This window comes from Schistocerca serialis, chromosome 2, assembly GCF_023864345.2.
Source record: "Schistocerca serialis cubense isolate TAMUIC-IGC-003099 chromosome 2, iqSchSeri2.2, whole genome shotgun sequence".
NCBI lineage: Eukaryota > Metazoa > Arthropoda > Insecta > Orthoptera > Acrididae > Schistocerca > Schistocerca serialis.
In genome coordinates this window covers 862286416-862308057 of record NC_064639.1, presented here as the reverse complement: position 1 = coordinate 862308057, position 21642 = coordinate 862286416, and the positions used below count along the sequence as shown (strand labels likewise).

The 21642-nt window shown below is 44.7% G+C and overlaps 1 protein-coding gene across 1 annotated transcript in view; it reads right to left on the bottom strand.

The window, feature by feature from the left end:
• The window catches only part of LOC126458166 (uncharacterized), a 189411-nt gene extending 169201 nt beyond the window's left edge, over positions 1-20210 (bottom strand). The window contains exons 1-3 of the mRNA XM_050095034.1: positions 20007-20210; positions 11014-11254; positions 832-998 (exon numbers count right to left, since the gene is read on the bottom strand). Coding sequence (XP_049950991.1) covers positions 832-998; positions 11014-11254; positions 20007-20193 — 595 coding nt within the window. The 5' untranslated portion in view covers positions 20194-20210. The remainder of the gene's footprint in view (positions 1-831; positions 999-11013; positions 11255-20006) is intronic.
• Between the last annotated feature and the right edge of the window lie 1432 nt (positions 20211-21642).

Here is a 21642-nt window from a genome sequence, read left to right as displayed (position 1 = left end):
TCAAGGCGTAGCATTAAAGCGTGTTCTGTCTTCTTGTCACAGAGCCAGCACTCGGATTTATGACAGAAATAGTGATGTAACTTCCAGAAAATCGTCTGAAGATGAATCTGAAAAGGTTCGAAAACCGGTTCATGGACTAATAAATAACTATTCAAAAAAGCGACTGGTTGTCGTTACACAACATTCACACTCCGCGTATCCTTCCGAGACAACAACCGCGTTCGCAGGGCCGCGTGTTCACGTCTCCGGCTTGACTACCTCTAATGAGTCCTGTCAAGTTTCTACTGTCCCGTTAAGCCAGCCGATCTTAATCTCACGGAAAATGTCTGGGGTCGGAGTGTGGACGCAGCCATGAACAACCCCAGAACCTGGCGGCTCTGTGGGATCTGTTGATGACTGAAACTGGATGTGGAGAAACTTGTAGCCCCTGTTCCTTGTCGAAGTCACGCCTCTGCCAGTCTGAGGGCGGAGTATTGCACTGCGGTGTTGGCGAGATCTCTCCTAGGGGTGGCCAAATTTCTGTCCGACGTGGTCATCTGACATCAGCTGCAATTAGTCCTCAACGTTCGAGTTTACTGTTAGGTCTGACAGGAACTTCAGATGCAGTCTCGTTATCATCAGGTATTTATTTTTTTCCGCAGTATGTTTATCGTTTACTTCCAAGTTTGTTGTTTCCTGTGTACCCCGTTTAACACACTGTTGTCAGGTGCGGCACAGCTCATAATCTACGTGTTCGCCTTCTTAGACGAGGTTTCCTTGGTATTACACATTACAGAGAACGGTACGCTTCAATAATAATAATAATAATACGCTTATAAGTAAGACACTCACCAGTTTTCTTAAAGCGCTGCAGATCTATAATATGTTCGATATAACAGTGGTCCCTGGTTTCTATGGCTTTTGCGATGCGCCGAAAGGCGTGCAGTAACCGCGAGAGCACTGTAACCCTCAGATGATCCGTTTTCAGCGTCTCCACGTTCCATGCAGTGTCGTTCAACCTATCAAATTAAAATGGAGTTACTTGATGTAAAAAATTATAGTTGATACTCGATTGTATTTTCTAGAACAGGAGAGTGAAAGCTAAACAAAACTTGCCACTTCTCCAGTTCTTGCGTTTCCCACACCACATGAGGGATGTAAATGTAGAAGTGTCATGATAATCTCTCCATTGGGAAAATATTCCAGATTGGTCCCCCATTCATTGCTCTGGGGGGTGGGGGCGAAGGGAGGGGAGATAGTCAAAGGAGAAATAACGATGAGAATAAGACTAAACAAACAATGAAAATTAACATACTACATGTCAGGATGTGGATTTTCCGACGTTTGAACGTGATGGAGAAGCTAGAATATCTGTAAATGTAAGTGCAGAGGCTGAGACTAAGTACAGTGGGGGTCACTCTGGTGATAACGATTTCGGGTCAGACGGTTATAGGCTAACATCAGGTATTACGTGAGTAGAATTTGTTATGAATAGGATGGTAGGGCAGAGAGTGACCTGCCGTGAACAGTTCAGTGATAACGGTACTTCTCATCAGATTCGACGCAAACCAACACCGACCATATTAGTTCAGGTATACATGCCGACGTCGCAAGCAGATGATGAAGAGATAGAGGAAGTGTATGAGGATACTGAAAGATTAATTCAGCGTGTGAAGGGAGATGGAAACCTAATACTGATCAGTGGGTAGAACGCGGTTATAGTGGAAGATACAGAAGAGAGAGTTGCTGGACAATGTAGGCTCCATAGTAGGAATGAGAAACGCTAAGACTAATTGAGTTCTGTAAGACATTTCAGCTAGTAATTGCGAAGAAAGGAGTACAAAAATGTTCAGGAAAAGGCAGGACTACAGCGGTATTAATCAGCTAGGAATGATATCACTGAGAAGTGTAGGGCACCTTAGGCGAAATGGCAGCAGGAAAAGTGTGAAGAAAACTAAAAGCACATGATTATCGGAAGGACCAACTCAGCATACAAGAAAGTGAAAAAAGTCTTTGGTGAAATTAAAGATGAAGGATGCCGTTAAGAGTACACCGGGAATTCCGCTGTTAAACGCAAAGGTGAGAGCGGATAGGTAAATGAGTATATTGAAGATCAGCAGGAGGGTAAAGTCTTGTCTGATGATGCCTTAAAAGAAAACTTGGAGCCATTTGTAAGGCGTAGACTCTCCAGTAATAGAGCCACAGTTTAATACAGCTTAGGAAGACTTGAAGTCAAACAAGGCAGAAGGGGCGGTGACTTTTCATTGGAAACATTAGGAGAAATGACAACTACTGAAGTTGGTCTGTAAAATCTGTGAGACTGGCAACACACCATCAGACTTTCAGAGCAATATCGTACACACGATTTCGGAGATACCAAGAGCAAACAAGTGAGTGAACTATCAGGTTAAGAGAACATGCACCCATGCTGCTGACAAGATCTAAATACAGAAGAATGGAAAACACTGAGGCTCTGTTAGATGACGATCGGTTTGACTTTAGGAATAATTAAGGCAGCGAAGAGTCAGTCCTCACGTTGCTCTTTGTAGTAGAAGAAAATCTGGAGAAAAATTTAGACTTTTCATAGGCGACAGTGAAAAACGGTGCAAGGTGTTATGGGGAACATGAGAGTGTGCTATGGGGAAAGAGGGGTGATATGCAACATTTACCAGAACCAGGAAATAACAATAAGAGGGGAAGGCCAGAAACAAAGTGCTTCGATTGAAAAGTAGGTAAGTAAGTAAGAAAATTATGTCATCTTTCACCACTGCTGTTCAATGTGTGCGTCAAAAAAGGAATGAAGAAAAGAAAGGAAGCTTAGCAGTCCGATTAAAATTCAGAGTGAAAGGATATCAATGATGAGATTCGCTGATGGAATTGCTATCCTCATTGAAGGTGAAGAAGAATTACAGGGCTGTTGACCTGAATAAACAGACAAATGAGCAAGGAATATGAATTGACAGTAAACCGAAAAATAGAAGCAGCAGAATTCAGATTACTGAGGAATACAATGTTCAGAAAAAAACAGTACACTTGAACGATTAGAGATAAGACGTTGATGTTCACCGGACATGTACATTAGTATGTTCGCCAGAAATGATTAGCATATGAACCATGTCGGTCCGCAGGTTCGAGATCAACATCGATATCGCGGTGCAATGCCAACTACCAGTAATGTGCGCCTAAAGCTCTAGTTCTCACTATAAACCGAAGGTAATGGATCAGTGTTACTTGAGCAGATGTGCAGGATGCCTCGCACACGTATGCGCTAATCATACCGTGAAATCAGTGATTTTAAAAGAGGGCGCATTAATGGCACTAGAGCCTGTGACGTACCCATCACGGAAATTGCTGCTCGTGGGCGACGAAGTGTTTCGGCAGTGCAACGTGTGTGTGCAGAAGCGTTCAGGGAAGGTCGTAGAATACGACGAGGTGGGTCAGGTCACACCATGCAGACCACCCCCCCCCCCCCCCCTCGATAAGATCGACACCTCAACCGAATGGCATTGCAGGAGAAATCAGCGTCCTCCTCGGCTCTTGCGCAACAGTAAAACGCTCTAACACATAGTACACTATTAAGTGTTACAGTGCGTCGCCGTTTATGCTGCATGGGCTATGTGCGCATCGTACACTTCTCCACCTACCTTTGCGGATAGTGTAGAAACAAACTAGACAGCAGTGGTGTATGGAACGTCGTGACTGGGGACAGGAATGGTATCGTATAGTGCTTCCGACGAATTCAGGTTGTGTTTGTTTGAAAACGATAGCCATATTTTGTTTCGCAGCAGACAGGTGGAGCTGCATCAGAACGACTGCATTCGCACAATACATACTGCGCCAGATCAAGGTCTTACGGTACGTAGTGCTGGCGGGGACAATCCCAAAGCACAGTTAGTGCCCGTGAGGTACACTGTGACAACTGTGCCTACGTCAACGATATCCTGCGACCAGTAGCCATACCCTTTCTGCACAACATACCAGGCGCCAGTTTTCAGGAAGACAGTACACTACCTCATGCTGTTACTGCGCAAACACGTACCTTCTCAGTGTCACAGGATGTCAGCCTTTTGCCCTGGCCCACAAGACTTGTCACCAATCGAAAACGTGTGGGACGTGGTGAAACGACAGGTGCAGCGCTTTGACCCAATGCCGACCACCACAGATAAACTTTGGAACCAGGTGTTCGAACCAGGTGAATGCAGCAAGGATGCTTATACCACAGGACGCCATTCGCGTCGATACCATCACGCATTGAACTACACTCCTGGAAATGGAAAAAAGAACACATTGACACCGGTGTGTCAGACCCACCATACTTGCTCCGGACACTGCGAGAGGGCTGTACAAGCAATGATCACACGCACGGCACAGTGGACACACCAGGAACCGCGGTGTTGGCCGTCGAATGGCGCTAGCTGCGCAGCATTTGTGCACCGCCGCCGTCAGTGTCAGCCAGTTTGCCGTGGCATACGGAGCTCCATCGCAGTCTTTAACACTGGTAGCATGCCGCGACAGCGTGGACGTGAACCGTATGTGCAGTTGACGGACTTTGAGCGAGGGCGTATAGTGGGCAAGCGGGAGGCCGGGTGGACGTACCGCCGAATTGCTCAACACGTGGGGCGTGCGGTCTCCACAGTACATCGATGTTGTCGCCAGTGGTCGGCGGAAGGTGCACGTGCCCGTCGACCTGGGACCGGACGGCAGCGACGCACGGATGCACGCCAAGACCGTAGGGTCCTACGCAGTGCCGTAGGGGACCGCACCGCCACTTCCCAGCAAATTAGGGACACTGTTGCTCCTGAGGTATCGGCGAGGACCATTCGCAACCGTCTCCATGAAGCTGGGCTACGGTCCCGCACACCGTTAGGCCGTCTTCCGCTCACGCCCCAACATCGTGCAGCCCGCCTCCAGTGGTGTCGCGACAGGCGTGAATGGAGGGACGAATGGAGACGTGTCGTCTTCAGCGATGAGAGTCGCTTCTGCCTTGGTGCCAATGATGGTCGTATGCGTGTTTGGCACCGTGCAGGTGAGCGCCACAATCAGGACTGCATACGACCGAGGCACACAGGGCCAACACCCGGCATCATGGTGTGGGGAGCGATCTCCTACACTGGCCGTACACCACTGGTGATCGTCGAGGGGACACTGAATAGTGCACGGTACATCCAAACCGTCATCGAACCCATCGTTCTACGATTCCTTGACCGGCATGGGAACTTGCTGTTCCAACAGGACAATGCACGTCCGCATGTATCCCGTGCCACCCAACGTGCTCTAGAAGGTGTAAGTCAACTTCCCTGGCCAGCTAGATCTCCGGATCTGTCCCCCATTGAGCATGTTTGGGACTGGATGAAGCGTCGTCTCACGCGGTCTGCACGTCCAGCACGAACGCATGTCCAACTGAGGCGCCAGGTGGAAATGGCATGGCAAGTCGTTCCACAGGACTACATCCAGCATCTCTACGATCGTCTCCATGGGAGCATAGCAGCCTGCATTGCTGCGAAAGGTGGATATACACTGTACTAGTGCCGACATTGTGCATGCTCTGTTGCCTGTGTATATGTGCCTGTGGTTCTGTCAGTGTGATCATGTGATGTATCTGACCCCAGGAATGTGTCAATAAAGTTTCCCCTTCCTGGGACAATGAATTCACGGTGTTCTTATTTCAATTTCCAGGAGTGTAGTTATGAGGGCCCATGGCAGACCCTGTGCCTAATACGCAACAGGACACGTGGTGAACCGAGGTGACTGAAATGCTAATCATTTCTGCAGAACATACTGAAGTACATGTCCTGTGAATATGAACAGCCTGTCCCTAGTTCTTCAAAGTGTTCTCCTTTTTCTGAACATGAACGTGAATAACAGATGACGGAGGAAAGAAGGACATAAAAAGTGGACTAGCATAGGTAAATATGGCCTTAATCGGAAGAAGAAATTTCCGAGAATTTACGCCTGGAACAAAGAATTGTATGCTAGTGAATTGCGGACTGTGGGAAAATCGGAAATGAAGAGAACTGAAGTGTTGTGAATGTGCTGCTGTAGGAGGATGCTGAGTATTAAGTGGACTGGTGAAGTGTGAGGGGAACATGTGGAAGAAGAAGTGATGGATGGCAAAACGTGTGCTGAGACATTAGGGAGTAATCTCATTGCTGCTAAATGGAGCTGTAGAGGGTATAAATGTAGAGAAAGGAGGAGGATGGAACACACAGGGTAAGTAATTGAGGACGTAGGTTACCTGTGCTACTGTGAGATGAAGAGGTTGGTGCAGGAGAGGAATCATTGGCGGGTGGCATCAAACAAGACTGATTAAAAAAACTAAAGAATAAGAAGTAAAATTAGCAGAAAAGAAGGCAAATGCATTAAAGTTCCCAGTTATGAAGGTGGTGTAAAACTTGTCATGAGCAGTTTGGTTGGCAGTAGAAATCCTTACCCCAACTATCTGGCATGTTGCCTGTGTGGTGGCTTGAAATCTGTGCTGGCAGAAGGGGTGTGTAGGAGTGCTTTCTGCCCGGTGATGGGCCTCCCAATGCGTTTTAGACAGTGACCACACAAAGCACAACCTTCATTTTTGTAGGAGTCTTGATAGGCTGACATTTTTTTTTCTAGAAATTCTATTCGCCCAATTACGGTAAATATTGGGATACCGATGTATGTGTACAACCGAACTTCATTCGTGTTGAAACATTGTTGTAGGATGTTAATTTTTCACTCTCCAGTGGTGTATTTGGAAACATGAAACATAACGTCTTCCTCGCAACTCTTACTGATCGGTAGAGTGTGGACGTAGATATAAAAACAACAAGCAGTACTGTCCATTCGCAGCACATTCTTATGTGGTGATTTCAGAGTTGAGATTAGAGGGTATTCCGCATAGGAAGACTAATCACAAAATTCCCATTCATCTTCTATTTACTCTCAGATGTAAATTTAGCAACAACACCACAAAGTAGAAGCAGAGCCTACAACGCAGGCATTCACGGCCGATTCTTGAGCCCTTGGTGAAGTTTGTTTTGTGGACATAATGCATTGGCCAAAGCCACGTTCCTCTACCTAGCGTTTCCTCTTACAAATACTGGAGACATCATCAGAGGCTATGAAGACTAAGACATCACCTTCAAATTTAAGCAGGCTCTCCAGTCCCAACAATTTATACGTATTCACTCAACCGTCGGGTCGTGACGTCATCATACAGCTGCTTACGTTTGCCGAGTCGGACCGAATGTGTTACGCCGCGTGTAGTGGCGCAGAGTTAATGCTGTCTGCTTTTTTCAGCACTAATTGCAACAACTTGTCTCATTTTAATACTTCTTCTTTTCCGTTAAATCTGATTTTTTGCTTCTGAATTTCCATAGCCTGTCTGTACATGCTAGCATAGTAATGACTGGATCTTTATAAAACTAAAGCATCGGACATATGAATTAGGTGGTTCTCTAATGCAAAGGCGTGTCCTGCTTGTGATGATTTATCCGTGTTTCCTACTTCACAACTGCTCTTCTGTTCCTTGATCGGGCAGTTAATCGTTCTCTTTGCGGTACGCATGTGCACTGAGATAACAGAAGTCTTGGGATTCCCCCAAATATCGTGTCGGACCTCCTCCTGCCTGACATAATGATACAACCCGACGTGGCACGTACTCAACAAGTCGTTGGAAGTCCACTGCATAAATACTCTGCCGCACTGCCTCGACACCAGGCCATAATTACTAAGGTCTTGCCGGTGCAGGACTTTCTGCGCTGACAGATCTCTCGATTATGTCCCATAAATGTTAGACTGGATTGACGTCGGGCGATATGGATCACCAAATCTTTCTCTAGAACTGTCGAGAATGGTTTTGAAATCAGTTTTGGCTCGGTGTCATTACATCGTTGTTTGGTAACATGAAGCCCAGCAACGGCTGCAAATGACATGCAAGTAGCCGAACATAATGGGAGCAGAGGACCCCAGTCCATTCCATATACACACTGCTCACGCCATTGCGGAGCCACCAACAGCTTGCACATGCCTCATTGGCAACTTGGGGCCATGGCAGCGTAGGGTCTGCGCCACACTCAAACCCTACCATCATTCGGTCCAACCGGTAAGGTCACGAGCCCTGGAGAGGCGCTGCAATCGGCGTCAAGCTGTTACCAAAGGCACTCGCGTCGATCGTCTGCTGCCGTATTTCATTAACGCCAAATTTCGCTGCACTATCCTGAAGTACACGTTCGTCGTACGTCCTACATTGATTTCTGCGATTATTTTACGAAACGTTGCGTGTCCGTTGGCTCTGACAACTCTGTGCATACGTCGCTGCTCTCGGTCGTTGTCCGTGGTAAAAGGTACTGCGTGAAATTTGGTATTCTCGACATATATTTGACGCTGTGGACCTCGAGATATTGCGTTTCCTGATGATTTACGAAATGGACTGTCGCATGCAACTAGATCCCTCAGGACCTCAGTTCGTCAGCGCATCTGATATGGCATCATGTCTTATCGCCGAAATATTGTGTCTGTTGGACACTATGGTCCGGCAGTACACCCGTGGACTGTTTGAACCGGGACGTTCATTCCAGCATTCTCGCTGACCAAATATTCCTCAAGAGAACAATCCGGAAACTCCAGTCCTGCAAGATGACAACAGGCGATTTCGCAGTGCTGCACGCATATGTTCCCGGGCTGGCGAACACTCGGGCACGGCATCGCGACCAGACGAGCACGCCATTTCCCCTAACCTTAATGCTGCAGACAATCCGCGGTACTATTTGGAACAGTGGCTGCAACACGGCAGATAAAGAGTCCTGGACACTGGCGGCTCTACGGCTTCTTATTGCTAATAAATGGTTTCAGGGCGATATGGGGTATGTCAATGAATTTTCAGTACTCTTCCCTCACTGAACTGACTGCGTTATCAAAGGTAGGGATGGTGACACTGGAATGTCTTAGCTTGATGCTTCAATCAATAGCTGGCTTCTAGATGATTATCTTACCATAACATAATGATGTGTGTACAGCAGGCAACGTGTAACTTTAGTATCTGTCTCACGGTGCAGAGTTTTGACCCTCGGGTTGTTTTTTTTCTCCATCATAATTAATTTACGAGGGTGAGTCATATGAAAAGCTTAAATATCTTTTTTAAATATTAGTTATTCTGCAGAAGTGGTACAATGCTGTATCATTTTTCAACATAATCTCCCCCACCCTCAGGTCAAGTCCTCCAGCGCCTATGAAGTGCATAAATTCTTTTGGAAAAAAATTCTTTTGGTAGTCCGCGCAACCACTCATGCACCGCGTGGCGTACCTCTTCATCAGAACAGAACTTCTTTCCTCCCATTGCGTCTTTGAGTGTTTCAGACATATGGAAATCACTTGGGGCAAGGTCTGGTGGCACTCAAAATCCAGGTCTGTGATTGTTGCAACTGTTGTACGGGTGGTGTGGGGCATTGCATTGTCATGTTGCAGGACACCTGCTGACAGCAATCCACGTCGCTTTGATTTGATTGCAGGCAGCAGATGATTTTTTAGGAGATTTGTGTATGATGCACTGATGACAGTGGTCCCTCTAGGCATGTAATGCTCTAAAATGACGCTTTTTTCGTCCCAAAAGAGTGTCAGCATAACCTTCCCTGCTGATGGTTCTGTTCGAAACTTCTTTGGTTTTCGTGATGAGGAATGGCGCCATCCCTTGCTCGCTTCCTTCATTTCCTGTTGGTGGAGGTGAACCCAGGTTTCGTCCCCAGTAACGATTCTTGCAAGGAAGCCATCACCTTCTCGTTCAAAGTGCCGAAGAAGTTCTTCACAAGCATCAACACGTCGTTCTCTCATTTCAGAGGTCAGCTGCCGTGGCACCCATCTTGCAGACACTTTGTAAAACTGGAGCACATCATGATAATGTGGTGTGCTGACCCTGGAAACACGCTGCAATGCCATTCAGTGTCACCAGGTGGTTTTCCTTAACTATGGCTTCAACTGCTGCAATGTTCTATGGAGTCACAACTCTTTGTGCCTGACCTGGACAAAGAGCATCTTCAACGGAAGTCATACCATTTGCGAATTTCCTCCTAAATTCGTAGACTTGCTGATGTGACAAACATGCATCACCGTACTGAACCTTTATTTGTCGATGAATTTCAATAGGTTTCACACCTTTACTACGCAAAAACCGAATAGCAGAACGCTGCTCTCCCATGGTGCAAGTCGCAAGTGTGGCGGCCATCTTTATAGTGATACTGCGACGGTATGTGTGCATCTGCACTATGCTGCCACCTACTGGCCATTCTGCACGCTGTTTGTAGCCCGCTTACCAACTTACACGATAACGGCGCGAAATTCCGATTTGTTAATACAAATTTAAGGTTTTCGTTTGACTCACCCTCGTACTTACTGGAGTTTTGTGTTGACTTTGCGACTGAGTTAGAGGTGCCAACGACGTCCCAGTATAGCACTTCTGATGTCATCTTTAACAACAGTTTACTTTCAATAATTGTCGATAACATGGCTGCAAGCCACGCAGGGTAGCCGCGCGACCTAATGCATCTTGCCACTGTCCGCGCGGCTCCCCCGTCGGAGGTTCGAATGAGTGTCTGTGTTGTCTTTAGCGTAAGTTAGTTTAATTTAGATTAAGTAGTACGTAAGCTTAGGAACCGATGACCTTCGCAGTTTGGTCACGTAAGACCTATCCACAAATTTCCATGGCTGCAAAATAGTGATCTACATTCAGTTTTAATAAAGTTAGCTGTCTCTTTCGGCAAAACAGTAACTGACTTCACTTTCTGAACATCACCTTCAAAGCGTTAAGAGCCTCCTTCAGCAACCTACGGAGACAGATAGTGGAGCGGGAAGTCTGCCTCGAGGCACGTTCGTCGACTGCTGAGTGGCCGCTGTCATCACTAAAGACGCTGTCAAGAGGGACTGAGTTGCTTACCGGTGTGTCATCAGGAGTGCTTAATGACAAATATTAGTCTCGGAAAACAGGAAAAGCAGGTTAGAGAATACAGAACAGGTTAAGGAGGAGGAGAAGAGCGTCAGATGTGGCGTTAGTGGTTGTGACATACGTACCCCTGTACTGGGCAGGAGTCGAGGCAGTCGGCGGGGACGACACACGGGAGGGCGAAGGCTACTTGGCTGGCCTCCCGCAGCGTGAGGCGGCGCATCGCCACCAACAACTCAACGCACAGCTGCTGCTCCGCGTGCGGCAGCTGTCTGTCCCTCCAGCTGCTCTGCGCCAGACGCGTAACAATAGGCAACGCGGCGGACGGTGTCTTGAAGGCCTCGCACTGTGTGACCAGCTTATATCCATCTGAAAAACATTGTTCATTCAGCTCGAGGTTTACACACTGACTGCTCAAACAGGTTTTCATTGACTACTTCTGCCTACACCAACACTAATCGCCCCTGAATTTGCGACAGCATGAAAACGGCAGTCAACAAACGTCCACGTGGCACAAGGTGTAACACGTGTTTCGACAGGCAAATGATCGGCACTCGAGTTGACTCTCGGCACAGCGACCGTTGTCGTGACTTCCCTCGATGCGTCAGGCGATGGAAGCGCACACAGTCAGTGGCGGGACACCGTCTCGACGCAGTTTCTTCAGATGACTCCTTGTTCTGATTTCAGCATCCCAATGGATAAATACAAGTCTGGAGACCCCAAGGTGGGTGAAGGTTTTCCGGTCGTATTCATTGTCCCCAAGGACACTCACTGCCCGGCGTCATTGTATCGTTTAGTAGGGGAATAAAGAGAGGTCTGGCGCAATTCTGATATTAAATTAATTAATTATATTGATGTTTTAATTGAACCCTCCCCCTCTAGGAAATCCTCACCCCACTGGAGGATTCCTGTCCCTCGGCAAAATCCCCAGCCTCCCCCCCCCCCCCATCCCGATTTACACCTCGCCTCCCCAGCCCCGCCCCCGCCGCTCCCAGAAAAAAATTGGCGAGAAAATTATCTCAGTTTCTACTTAGCTGTTCGACTGGGAGGATACCCTGACACAAATTGAAATCAGTCTCAATTACATAGCAGAGGATATATTGTTTAAAATTTCTGGCAGATTAAATCTGTGTGCCGAACCGAGACTCGAACTCGGGATCTTTGCCTTTCGTGGGCAAGTGCTCTACCAACTGAGATACCCAAGGACGACTCACGCCCCATCCAAACAGCTTTACTTCTGCCAGTACCTCGTCTCCTACCTTCCAGACTTAACAGAAGCTCTTCTGCGAACCTTGCAGAACTAGCAGTCCTGAAAGAAAGGATATTGCGGAGACATGGCTTAGCTACTGTTAAGTTTGGAAGGTAGGAGACGAGGTACTGGCAGAAGTAAAGCTGTGAGGACGGGGCATCAGCCGTGCTTGGGTAGCTCAGTTGGTAGAGCACTTGACCGTCAAAGGCAAAGGTCCCGAGTTCGAATCTCGGTCCGGCACACAGTTTTAATCTGCCAGGAAGTTTCATATCAGCGCACACTCCGCTGCAGAGTGAAAATCTCATTCTGGAAACATCCCCCAGGCTGTGGCTAAGCCATGTCTCCGCAATACCCTTTCTTTCAGGAGTGCTAGTTCTGCAAGATTCGCAGAAGAGCTACTGTTAAGGTTGGAAGGTAGGAGACGAGGTACTGGCAAAAGTAAAGCTGTTTGGACGGGGCGTGAGTCGTGTTTGGGTATCTCAGTTGGTAGAGCACTTGCCCGCGAAAGGCAAAGATCCCGAGTTCGCGTCTCGGTCCGGCACACAGTTTTAATCTGCCAGGAAGTTTCATATCAGTACACACTCCGCTGCAGAGTGAAAATCTCATTCTGATACATTGTTTATTTGTAAAATTAAAATGCATATTCTTTATTTAATCAATTTCTGAGAGACATGTCTGTGAAGCTCTCCATTTGGTGGAAAAAGCTCGTATTCTTCGCTGTTTATTTAATTTTCGTAGGGCAAGTGTTGTAAAATACTTCAAAAAATTATCAACATGTCAAGAATTACTTAAATATTAAAATAGGTCGCTTTTTGCGACAGCTCGTGCAATACAACCGCGAAATTGTCGTTATCACCAACAATTCACTACATGCAATTACACTGCTACACGTCACAATCGTAACAGTAAATAAATTCTGTCCAGACATATCTGTGTGTGTCTGTGTTGAGACGCCATGATCGGCCTCATTTTAACTCTTCCGTCGGGAGGGTGAACTTGGAGTTGGAGTGGTTGCTTAGGACGGATATTGGGTCCCATATTGGTTTGATTCCTGTGGATGCTATCGATATGTGGGACTACACTAGGCATGGCCTTCACCTCAGTAGGAAAGGGAAAACTGTCTGGGTTGATTGCAGAAAACTTAAGGGGGGATACTGTCACAAGTGGTAAAATACCAGTGGTCACAGGTGTCAGAGGGATGCCTTTTTTGGGATGAGAAAGGGGAAAAGAAAACGAGTTTTAAGAGAGATTGGCAGACACACTCAGTTTGAGAAAACAGATGAACAGGAGTCATATTTTAACATACGGCCTCCATTTAAACAATGTTTAACACAAAGTAATCAGAAACTGCCAGTTCATCTTCGCCAAAGCAGTTATAATCCCATTAGTATGCAGTATCAGTTTTCTTTATTACACCAGAACATTCTGGAACTCAGAAATAAAGTTGATGAACTACTCACTTGTATTGATGAAATGAATTCATCTAACCAAATTGACATAATCTGCCTCTCTAAACATCAAGTGACCATTGGTATAGATATGTTAGACATTTCAGGATTTAAGCTAGCTTCCTACTTCTGCAGAGTAGATATGGGCGGAGGAGGAGTTGCCACATTTATTAAAAACTGCCATTGACATTAATAAATTCTGTTTAGAGCAGCATCTAGAAGCATGTGCAACAGAAGTAGAGTTCCATAACAGAACCTATATAATAGTAACTATCTACCGAGCACCTGCAGGAAATTATAATCTATTCATAAATCATCTATAACCTCTTTTGGGTTATTTAATAGGCAGAAACAAAGAAATTTTGATTGCTGGTGACTTTAATACAGACTTTCATATACAATCTTCCAGGAAACATTTACTGCAGTTAGTAATGTTGTCTTTCAATCTAACTCACACTGTAAGCTTTCCAACTAGGATCACTAAATGCTCAAGGGCAGCCATTGATAACATTTTATAGACAAATCAAAGGAACAAAATCATAACATAAAACCGGTAATAAATGGACTATCAGATCATGACATGCAGATCCTTGTTTTAGATGTAAATTCTAACCAGATTATCAAGACTGCTAAATCTGAGTACCGGAGAGTAGTCAATCAACCAAAAATTGAGTGTTTTAGAAGACTGAATTGGAAATTGGAAAGATGGTTGTAGTGCTCATGACGTGAATAAAAAATATAACAAATTCATGAACACTGTCAGTACCATGTTTGAAAACTGTTTTCCTCTAAAAGTGACTCAAATTAAACAGAAGCCTATAATAAAACCATGGATTACACAAGGAATAAAGATTTCCTGTAAGACAAAAAGGAAAATGTACCTGTCGACCAAGAATAGCTCCAACGCTGATGATTAAGCTAAATACAAGGAATACTGTAAAATATTAAAAACGTAATTCAGACATCTAAACAAATGCACTACAAGAAGAAGATAGCAATGTCAGGGAACAAAATAAAAACAATATGGGATATAGTGAAAGAGGAGACTGGTAGAACCAGAAAGGAACAGGAGTAAATAGCATTAAGGGTAGATGACACATTAGTAACCGATGGGTATAGTGTGGTAAATGTATTTAACAAGTACTTTATATCCGCTACTGATGGAATTGGATTGTCAGGATCAGTAAATAATGCCCTTGAATATCTGAAACTAGCCTTTACTAATAGCTTCAGGTACATGAATGTGTCACTCACGTCACCAAAAGAAATAACTTCCATAATAAAATCTTTAAAAACAAAGCATTCTAGTGGTTACGATGAAATATCAACAAAGTTAATTAAGGCATGTTCTTGTGAGTTTTGTACAATTCTAAGTCACTTGTGTAACCAATCAATTATAACTGGGACATTTCCTGACTGGCTAAAATATGCAGATTTTAAGCCTCTATTCAAGAAAGGGGATAAATAGATACCATCAAACTACAGACCGATTTCACTTTTGCCAGCATTCTCAAAAACCTTAGAAAAAGTAATGTACAGGCAGCTTCTCAACCATCTGACCACAAATAACATATAATCGAGAACACAGTTTGGATTTCTGAAGGGTTCTGATATCGAGAAGGCTATTTACACCTACAGTGAAAATGTACTTAATTCATTGAATAACAAATTACAAGCAGCAGGTATTTTCTGTGATTTGTCAAAGGCATTTGATTGTGTGAACCACAACATTCTTTTAGATAAATTAGAATCCTATGGTGTCACAGGCAGCACTGCAAAATGGTTCAAGTCATACCTCGCTAACAGGAAACAAAGGGTGTCAGTGCAAGGGACTAGTAAATTAAGTCATCAGTCATCATCAGAATGGGAAGAAATTTCATGTGGTGTCCCACAAGTATCCATTTTAGGGACATTGCTTTTTCTTGTGTCCATTAATGATCTCTCATCAGTTACACTGCCAGAAGCAGAGTTCGTTTTGTTTGCAGATGACACAAGTATTGCAATAAATAGTATGTCGAGTGTAGTTCTAGAAGGATCTGATAATGACATTTTCATAGATATTAATAAATGGTTTAAAGCCAACTCACTGACATTAAACTTCGAAAAGACTCACTATATGCAATTCAGAACCTGTAAGAGGTTTCCACCCAGCATATGGATGAAGTATGAAAAAGAGCGGTTAGAAGAGGTTGACAGTCTTAAATTCCTGGGATTACAACTTGATAATAAATTCAGTTGGGAGGAGCACACCACAGAACTGCAGAAACGCCTTAACAAATCTGTATTTGCAATTCGAGTGTTAGCAGACATAGGCGACATAACAATGAAAAAGCTTGCATACTTTGCCTATTTTCATTCCATAGTGTCATGTGGTATAATATCCTGGGGTAACTCTTCAAATCAAACGAAAGTTTTCAGAGTCCAAAAGCTTGTAATACGTATTATTTGTGGAGTAAATTCACGGACGTCCTGTAGAAACCTCTTCAAAGAATTGGGTATACTAACAACTGCCTCTCAGTATATTTACTCCTTAATGAAATTTGCCCTAAATAATATATCTCTTTTTCCAACAAACAGCTCAGTTCATACATACAGGACTTGAAAGCACTTGCCTTAGTTCAAAAAGGGGTCGAGTACTCAGGAACACTCATCTTCAATAATTTGCCAGCAAACATAAAAATTTTAGTTACAAATAAAGATCAGTTTAAGAGAAGCCTGAAAGACATACTAGTGGCCAACTCCATCTACTCCATTGACGAATTTTTTAATAGAAACAAATGATGTATTGTATATACTCATACTATTAGTATTGTTATTTCAGCTTAAAAAAATAAAAGTGACATGTTCCACATCCACGAGGATTTCCTCAGTACGGATCTATGGAACGAAAAACTAATCTAATCTAATCGAAGCACCACTCCTTTGTCGTCATCTTGTGGCCACTGAATAAATCTCACTTTGATGGGGTCTGCCGACTTGTACTTGTTGAATAAAAGACATTTCCTGGAAAGAGTAGTCACTAACAATATAGTTCCTGCACGCTGTCTGAAGGAGGGTCTTCCGGATTCAATCACCCCTCCATCCCCAGAAATGTTTGAGCCAGTAGACCTGAAGTGGTAACCTCAAAGACCTGCCTAGAAAGAACGACAAAGAATGCTCTGTTTTCTGTCTCCACACACAAGCACCAGCTTCAAAGGCATCGAGAAAAGTTGTATGGCAAACACCAGGACACTGACCTTGGCGGTAATGTAGCTGAGAACCAATTTTCCAGGGAGGACTGGTGAACACTCCCAAAGACATTCCTGGAACGTGGACCTTGTGAACGATGTCCATCCCAAGAACTAGCTAATGCTGAAAAAAGAGTTCCTGGAAGAGGAACAACTGGTTGGTATGCGTTCTGTGAGTCACCACCCATCGTGTGTCCAGACTTAGTGATTAGTGTCCTCCCCCCCCCCCCCTCCTGTACAAGCATTCCTACTTATTCCCACCAAGTTAGTGGATGGAGCTTGAGTCTATATCAACCCTACCTCCTCCACAGTCGTTTTCACTCTGCTCTAGTCTGTAGCTATGTTCAGTTGTTTCTTCTAGTTCTCTACGTCTAGCACCTTCATTAAGGCTCAGCATCTTCTAGCAGCATCAGCAGCGTCAGTGGCAGTGCTAAATGTCCGAGGCAATACTTGGAGAAACTGCCCTGTAATGACATACTTTTGTGGCGAGTCTGAGTCTTCAGATGTCGATCAATACTTTCACTGTTTCGTTGCTCCTAGTGTTCAGATATCGTTAAAACGAGTTTAGTAGCTAGTGTTTATGTGTAAAGGAGAACTGAAAAAAACATAAATTTCATCACTTTGAATTTAGTGTGGTCAGGGCTCGATCTTTCTGAAACAGTGTCATATTCGACGCAGCATCCCTAACCAGAACAGTCCTATGTCATATTTCCTGTGTAGAGCCACCCTCTTTCTGAACCACTGAGCACAGGTAGACAAAGTGTTCAACTTCTTCATATTCTGATACTAGATAAGTAGCTGGTAGTGGCTGTCTATTATCATGATCTTTGTGTTTTTCTTATTGACATTCCAAGTTTCTCGCTTTCTCTCTTAACTTTGCCCAGTAGTTCCTCGTTGTTCCTTCATTTCTACATGTGATTCTGCGCAAAGTGTGGTGTTCTCAACAAATCTTAAATTACTGACTCTTCATCCTCCAAATCAGATCTCAACATGTCAGCCAGCGATGACTTTTTCTTATAACGTATTTACTACAGATGTTAAATAAAACCATTGACCGAATGCTCTCCTATCTAACTTCTTTACATGATCCAAAAGGACTTGAAATAGTTTCGCATAGTATGATTACTGTCCACTATTAGAGTAAAAATTTCTGATAAATGTAGTAAGATGACCAGTAACGCCCGTTTCTGCTGGTGCGTTACGCAGCTCTTCCAGCTCGTGGCTCGAAGGATCTTGTTGGTTTCTTAATTTCATTGAACAGGCACATGGTCTTATTGCAGTCACGGAGTTTCTCAATTCTCCCACATCTTTCATTGTCGAATTTAGTTTTGCCTCTTCAGCGGTTCCTCTGTATTAGAGCGATAACTTGAGGTATTGCTGAGTTCCCTGTAATCCCTTCATCTTGCCAAATGATCATGAGTAAGTCAGTTATTTTTATTCTTCACTTTTTTGTTGTCATTGACTGCTTCCTAGCTGTTTTAACTAATGTCTCCTTCAGAAAATTCCATTTCTCTGCGTATGTCACGGGATCTAACTGACTGATCGAAAGTGTTTCTTAGATTCCCACAAATTTCAATTTCAGACTTTTTCTCTAACCTTCTTGCTTTTGGAGGTGCACCTTCACATTTTGACAGGTTTAGTCTCAGTGCACGAATAGAAGCTAACGGTCGGTGCCCAGTCGGCACCAGAGAGAGTCTTAATGTTTTTAACTGAGGATACCCACCTTAAGCTGGTCAACGAATAATCTATCAGATTACGGTACATTCCATCTGGTGAGTTCCAGGTGTAAAGCCTTCGTGGATAGTGTTCGAAGCAGGTATTGATTACAACAAACTATTTTCCTGACAGAACTGAATCAGTCGATCTCCACGATCATTCCTTTTGCCCAAACCATGAAGCGAAGTAGTTTACTAAGTAGCTCCTACTTCCCTACTTCAGCATTTAAATCTCCTTGCACTATGGTAAGTTCCTTTTTGTATTAAACGCTGTCGACTGTGAAATCAAGATGCCCTCACAGTATGTTTGTTTCAATGATGATGAGCGTTTGGCGTCATTGGCCGGGAGGCCCCTCGCGGGGCAGGTCCGGCCGCCATATCGCAGGTCTTATTACATTCGGCGCCACATTGGGCGACCTGCACGCCGGATGGGGATGAAATGATGATGAACACAACACAACACCCAGTCCCTGAGCGGAGAAAATCTCCGACCCAGCCGGGAATCGAACCCGGGCCCAGAGGACGGCAATCCGTCACGCTGACCACTCAGCTACTGGGGCGGACTTTGTTTCAATTAAGCACTGTGAGCTTCATAGTAAGATACATCTGTTATTAATAAACGTAATTCAGTTGTGAGTGGAAAAGAACTTACGCTGCTAGACAAAGCGGAGATTGCAACAGGATCATGTCTGATGACCGTCTGAGTCACGTGGCGTGGTCCATAGCCCACTGCGTAGTTTCATATCACTTGGTGGCCACTCTCGGGAGAGCCTCTACCAGCTATTTATTCTGCAAAATTTGAGTTTTCTGGACTGGAAAAATGTTACAATTACGGCCAATGACCTAGGCCATTCCCTCACATTTCCTATGGAAAAAAAGAATTTTGGTCATTAATAACTGTAATTACAGTCAGGCAAGTTTGGTGCCCCCTTCTCCACGAAATCCCCGGGCTGTACGACTCGGTGTAGGCAGGGTGCTCCCCATGTAGCGGGTCCCGCCCCAAGTCGCATCTTCTAGGGTTTCTCAAGCCTTGCCTTGCTATGTATTAAATAGTTATAGCCTCTTGTAATCGCTATATTCATTTTGAAATGATGTGTATGTAATGTCTGAATCTCTGTAATTATGCAAAAAATCTAGTTATAGGAGGTACCTGAAAGGTGCTATTATGAGAATGTACCTCGCAAGATCTCCAGTAAGATGATTTGGTAATGTAGAAACTACTCGTCGTATTTGGCAGGCTATCACCTCCACCTATACTCAGACTCCTGGATAACGCATTGGGCTGAACGAAGATGGCAATTACACAGCCTTTCTAAATCGTACTTCATGACATCGCCTCTCTGGCAACAGCTCGACAAAATTCATTGACCCACAAGTTTGAAAATGAGATACGGCATATGTCAGGCAATCCACCGCTCAGTGATTCAAAACTGCACGGGGGACTGCTTAGTGTCAACCCATACTGTGCGAAAGAGTACTTACCCACATCAGAACAGTAGGCCATCCATATCAGTTTTTCACCGCCTCTGATAATGCTGTTCAGTTCATCGCCGTCGTGGGATAGGTTATCGTAGTGTTGGGCGAGGTGGCCGCAGACACAGTCGAGCAACGCGATGTCGTTCGCCACCATTATAGTCAGCATCAACGCGGCTGCTTCCGCCAGAGGCATTGTCGGCTGTCGATGGTGAGATGGACACGCTCGCAGTGCGGGTCACGGGCAGCGCAGCCTCAGTACAGCGACAGGCGTGACGGATGTCTTTCCGCAGGAAGATTAAACCACAGGATGCGCGACGTCTCCAGTCCGACTCGCAGCCGTGTTCCTTTTTGCTTTGAGCGTGACCAGCTGCCCACACACAGACTCAAAGAGAAGTATTCTTTCGTTTGATGAGTACGTCCGCCATATGTTTTTAGGGTGAGAGCCAGATACGACTTGTGGGAGAGATCTACAAATGCTGATCTATTATACCCACACAATAATTGCATTTAGTACTGAATTACGAACTGACATACTGTACATAGCTGAACTCATAGTAAAAACAAAACTGTTGACCACAATGACTGATGATGAAAATTGTTGTTGTTGTTGTAGTCTTCAGTCCTGAGACTGGTTTGATGCAGCTCTCCATGCTACTCTATCATGTGCAAGCTTCTTCATCTCCCAGTACCTACTGCAACCTACATCCTTCTGAATCTACTTAGTCTATTCATCTCTTGGTGTCCCTCTACAATTGTTACCCTCCACGCTGCCCTCCAATACTAAATTGGTGATCCCTTGATGCCTCAGAACATGTCCTACAAACCGATCCCTTCTTCTAGTCAAGTTGTGCCACAAACTTCTCTTCTCCCCAATCCTATTCAATACCTCCTCGCCGGCCGGTGTGGCCGAGCGGTCCTAGGCGCTTCAGTCTGGAAGCGCGCGACCGCTGCGGTCGCAGGTTCGAATCCTGCCTCGGGCATGGATGTGTGTGATGTCCTTAGGTTAGTTAGGTTTAAGTAGTCGTACATTCAAGGGAACTGATGACCTCAGATGTTAAGTCCCATAGTACTCAGAGCCATTTGAACCATTTGAACCAATACCTCCTCATTAGTTATATGATCTACCCATCTAATCTTCAGCATTCTTCTGTAGCACCACATTTCTAAAGCTTCTATTCTCTTCTTGTCCAAACTAGATATCGTCCATGTTTCACTTCCATACATGGTTACACTCCATACAAATACTTTCAGAAACGACTTCCTGACACATAAATCTATGCTCGATGTTAACAAATTTCTCTTCTTCAGAAACGCTTTCCTTTCCATTGCCAGTCTACATTTTATATCTTCTCTACTTCGACCATCATCACTTATTTTGCTTCCCAAATAGCAAAACTACTTTACTACTTTAAGTGTCTCATTTCCTAATCTAATTCCCTCAGCATCACCCTACTTAATTCGACTACATTCCATTATCCTCGTTTTGCTTTTGTTGATGTTCATCTTATATCCTCCTTTCAAGACACTATCCATTCCGTTCAACTGCTCTTTCAAGACCTTTGCTGTCTCTGACAGAATTACAATGTCATTATTTTGTAGGAAACACACCGATGAGGGGAAACGTCAAGACCGTTGACCACGG